This window comes from Sapajus apella, unplaced genomic scaffold, assembly GCF_009761245.1.
Source record: "Sapajus apella isolate SASKATOON/1434 unplaced genomic scaffold, GSC_monkey_1.0 scaffold12, whole genome shotgun sequence".
Taxonomy (NCBI): domain Eukaryota; kingdom Metazoa; phylum Chordata; class Mammalia; order Primates; family Cebidae; genus Sapajus; species Sapajus apella.
This window is the reverse complement of record NW_022436952.1, coordinates 1,820,471-1,825,263: the sequence shown is the minus strand read 5'-3', so window position 1 is coordinate 1,825,263 and position 4,793 is coordinate 1,820,471. Positions and strand designations below refer to the sequence as shown.

The 4,793-nt window shown below is 55.3% G+C and overlaps 1 protein-coding gene across 1 annotated transcript in view; it reads right to left on the bottom strand.

Annotated features, from left to right (window-relative positions):
- Positions 1–189: 189 nt before the first annotated feature.
- Positions 190–4,793, bottom strand: part of CAVIN1 (caveolae associated protein 1) — a 24,900-nt gene continuing 20,296 nt past the window's right edge. The window contains exon 2 of the mRNA XM_032279615.1: positions 190–2,780. Within this exon, the coding sequence (XP_032135506.1) occupies positions 2,079–2,780 (702 nt within the window). The 3' untranslated portion in view covers positions 190–2,078. The remainder of the gene's footprint in view (positions 2,781–4,793) is intronic.

The following is a 4,793-nucleotide window of genomic DNA, read 5'->3' as shown; positions in this document are numbered from 1 at the left end:
CCAAGGGACCTTGTCCCACAACCCCCAACCTCCCCCAGTTGAGGGGCCTTCAGCCATTCCGAGAGAAGGAAACCAAAAAAGGGAAAAGGAAGGAAAAAAAAAAAAAAAAGCAAAGCTTTGTATTGTATAAAAGATTTGTGTCCCCATCCTCCCTCCCCCAATCCCTTAAAACCATGAGCTGCAATTCTAAAAAGCAGGGCAGGGAAGATAAGGAGCAGGTGAGGGAAGACGGAGGAAGCCTTCCAGGCCTCCCTTCCAGCTGTGACTGAGAAGAGGGGTTGTTCTTGCTTCTGACAAGCCCATTTAATGGGGAGGAACTAGGGGACCCAAGTGTCTTGAGGAGAACCTGGTCCAAACAGAATCAGGCCTCTGCACTGGGACCAACGCTCCCTTCACCCCCAAAAATTCAGGAAAGGTACTCCCAAGGACAAGGAAACCAGGGAGGTCTTGGCTAGTTCTGCAGCTTTAGGATACTAGCTCTAGGGAAAGACTTTTTCTTTTTTAAACAGGGTCTGGCTCTGCTGCCCAGGATGGAGTGCAGTGGCACCATCATAGCTCACTGCAACCTCAAACTTCTGGGTTCTGGCGATTCTCCCGCCTCAGCCTCCCGAGTAGCTGGGACCACAGGCACATGCCACCATGCCCAGCTAGGAAAGGAGCTTAAGAAACTGCCAGGAGTGAACTAGGGCTGGCTGCTCTGTGATGTGCTCTCCCCACCTCCCCTCCAGCTCTCAACTTGGTGGCAGGGCCAGCATCCTGCTCTCCCTCCTCACTCCCAGCCTGCTGCTGCCCCCTTCTGGGACCTGAATTTTCTGCACTTTGAGAAATGGGCTACCCCTGGGGTTGCCTGAGAGCCCAGTTGAGGGATCGGGTGAGGCTGATCTCTGCCCTCTTTGGATCATCGCCTTCTCACACTGTCCTCCCTCTTGATCCTGAAAATGGTCCTGCTGCCCTTGGAGAACCACAGTAAGATGGGGTTCTCAAACAGCTAGTGAGGGGACTTCTCTCTTCACCCATTTCCACCTTCTCCTTTTTTCCTTTTTTTTTCCTTTTGTTCAGATGGAGTCTTGCTCAGTTGCCCAGGCTGGAGTGCAATGGCACGATCATGGCTCACTGTAACCTCTACCTCCTGGGATCAAGTGATTCTCCCCGCCTCGGCCTCCCTAGTAGCTGGGATTACAGGCACGTGCCACCATGCCCAGCTAATTTTTGAATTTTTAGTAGAGATGGGGTTTCACCATGTTGGCCAGGCTGGTCTCGAACTCCTGACCTTAGGTGATCCTCCCACCTTGGCCTCCCAAAGAGTTGGGATTACAGGCGTGAGCCACCGCACCTGGCCAACCTTCTCCTATGTTCCCATTCTCCTTCCCAAAGCCATGGCCATGTGCTCCTGTGTGCAGATGCATAAACAGCAGTGTGCCTTCCCTCATGTGCACATCTTCCCCACCCCTCCTTCCCAGGGCTTCTCTTGTTTCCAGCCTTTCTCCAGGACCCTCTGCAGATACAGCCTGTGCTGGACCCCCAGCCAGGGTGAGGGCTCATTCTGCCCTGTCTTCCCCACTGTCTCAGTTTCCCCCAAAAGCTGCTTTCATGTCCTTCTAGTAGGGGGCCTCCCATGTGGGCAAGGGTCCCCTTTAGGATTCAATCTTCCTCTTTGGACAGTTTGGGCTTTGAGTCCCCCAGGGGTCAGGGTGAGAATGAAGAAGAGCTCAGTGAGCACGAATGACAGCAGCTGGTGCGTGGTGTGGGGAGAGGCCGAGGGGAAGGCAGCCCCCCAGGGGGCCCTAACAGTGGAATCTCAGCAATTTCCTCTAAGATCCTGACTTGGACAACCAGGACAGGGATAGATGATTCCTTTCCCATTTCCACCCGGACTGTGTCCAAGCGGGGGCTGTCCACTGCGGGGGCTGCCTCCCCCTCGGGTCCTAACAGCTCTAAGACTCGGAGGGTTGCTCCTGGAGGTGTGTGAGGGGGGTGCTTTCAATTTAGAAAAATCTCAACCAGTTCGGGCCGAGAGAGAAAGCGAAAGAGGAAGTTCGGAAGGGGCAAGGAATGGGGTGGGTGGCGGCGCCGGCGGCTCAGTCGCTGTCGCTCTTGTCCACCAGCACGGCATCCGACTCCTCGGTGATCTCCAGCAGCGCGTGCGCATCGGGGCTGCTCCCGCGCCGCAGGTCGCCGGCCTCCCCGCGCTCCACGCCGCCCTCGTCGTCGTCGGCGCCCACCTCCACCATCTCGGTGGCCTTGAGCACCTCCACCTGGCCCTCGCGGATCTTCTTGACGTGGAAGGTGAAGGGTGGCACCTTGTAGACCGCGGTCTTGGAGCGCGCGTACACCACGTGGTCGGGCGTGAAGGACTTGCGGAGCTTGTCACGCGACGTCTTCAGCTTCTCGCGCCGCTCCGCAGGCACCAGGCGCGTGCCCAGCTTGTTCATGCGCTTCTCCAGGGTGTGTCGCGTCTTCTCCAGGTTCTCCTTGGTCTTGAGGCGCGTCTTCTCCAGGTTCTCGCGGGTGCGCACCTTGGTCTTCTCCATCTTCTCCTTGGAGAAGGCCTTCTTGAAGTCGTCCACGCGACGCAGGCCGCTGCGCTTGATGCGCTCTGCGCGCGACTCCTCGATGACCTCCTCCACCTCCACTGCCTCGTCCGACGACAGCTCCAGCGCCGCTGCGTCCTCCTCGGGCCGCTCGCCCTCGCCCAGCTCCTCACCCTCCTTCTCCGGCAGCGCCTCCGACTCTTTCAGGGACTTGCTGATGCTCAGTTTGGCCGGCAGCTTAACTTCATCCTAAGGGGAGAGAAGGGACATGAGAGGGAGCGGAGGAGGGGCACGTGGGCGAGCCTGAGTCAGGGTGGTGGCGATCCTGGAGAGAGGGGAGCACGGGACGCGCGTGGTCCCCGGAAACCGGCCTGACTTGTTCGTCGTATGCCCAATGCCTAGCACAGGACTGGACACACCGTGGGCGCTCAGTAAATGTGTGTGGGCCATGGCATGGTGGCTCACGCCTCTAATATTAGCGCTTTGGGACACTGAGGCAGGATTGTTTGAACCCAGGAGTTCGAGACCACCCTGGGCAACACAGACAACCCCCTCTCCGGCCCCGCAATCCCGCACCACCATCCTTTTTTTTTTTTTTTTCCTAGATGGATTTTCCTTCTTGTTGCCCGGGCTGGAGTGGAATGGCACGATCTCGACTCATCGCAACCTCCACCTCCTGGGTTCAAGCAATTCTCCTGCCTCAGCCTCCTCAGTAGCTGGAATTACAGGCATGCGAAATCATGCCAGGGTAATTTCGTATTTTTAGAAGAGATGGGGTTTCTCCATGTTGGTCAGGCTGGTATCGAACTCCTGACCTCAGGTGATCCGCCCATCGTGGCCTCCCAAAGTGCTGGAATTACAGGTGTGCGGCACTGAGCCCAGCCACGCGCCGCCAATCTCTAAAAAAATACGTGTGTGTTGAACGAATGTTGACCATAGAGACCGCGCGAGGAGGGGACCGAGCTTCAGGTCGGAGACGGGCCTGCGTAATACTTGCACCTGGGCTAAACTCTCTGTGGTCGTCCACCCACGCCTGTGCCCTGTCCGCCCTGCAGATGACGTTAAAACCACTGCGGCCCTCCGGAGACACAGTTCGACTTTGGAAATGGGCGGAGCGCCCTCTGGTGTCGCAAATTGCACACTGTCGGAGCCAGGCAGAAAAGCAAGTGGTGGGAGTGTTTAGGTTTAAAGAATAGGGATTTGAGCTTACAGCCACAGCTACCCACCCAAGCAGGTACAATAATCGGAGTGCATTTCCCAGACTCAAGCTATTTCTTTTTTTTTTTTTTTTTTTTTGAGACTGAGTCTCACTTTGTTGCCCAGGCTGGAGTGCACTGTTGCAATCTTGGCTCGTTGCAACCTCCACCTCCCAGGTTCCAACAATTCTCCTGCCTCAGCCTCTATAGTAGCTGGGACTACAGGCACATGCCCCCATGCCTGGCTAATTTTATTTATTGTTAGTAGAGATAGGGTTTCACCATGTTGGCCAGGCTGGTGTCGAACTCCTGACGTCAGGTGATCTGCCTGCCTTGGCCTCCCAAACAGCTGGGATTACAGGCGTGAGCCACCACACCTGGTCTCAAGCTATTTCAGAACCAGCCTTAGAGATGAAGAATTGTGGCTCACCCTCCCTGACAGCCACCTTCCTTGACTCCCTCACACTGCTGGGCTCCACCAGTGGTCATTCTCCCTGCTCCCTCACATTTAGAAATTGGTGTTGGAAAGAGGAAGAAGCTGGCTGGGAGCCAAGGAGGACATGTTTTCTCCCCAGTCTGGACATTTCTTCTGGTTGTGACTTCCCTACCTTGGGATGGAAGAAAGAGATACTCTTCAATTCTTGCTTTCCTTGCCCCTTTCTCCCCTACAAAGTCTGAGTTCAGGGGTCTAGGAGTAGGATGGGTGGTCTCAGATTCCCCATGACCCTGGAGCTCAGAGCCAGTTCTTTGCTTTTCTCTCTTCCCCTTGGAGGACTTAGCACCAGAACTGCTTTCTATTCCGGGAAGATTTTCCAAGATCTTGACTCTGGCCAACATTTCAGAATCTCTGGATCACTCCCTCCCTAACTTCCACCCCATCAGAAAGCAGGGGAGGCTGAGCACAGAGAGGGAAAGGGCAAACCGAGATCATTAATAGGATCTCCTCTTTGGCCCAAACTCCCTTTAGGGACTTCAAATGAAGGAATGAGAGATAGTTGCTTTTCTTTTTTTTTTTTTTTTTTGAGACGGAGTTTCGCTCTTGTTACCCAGGCTGGAGTGCAATGGC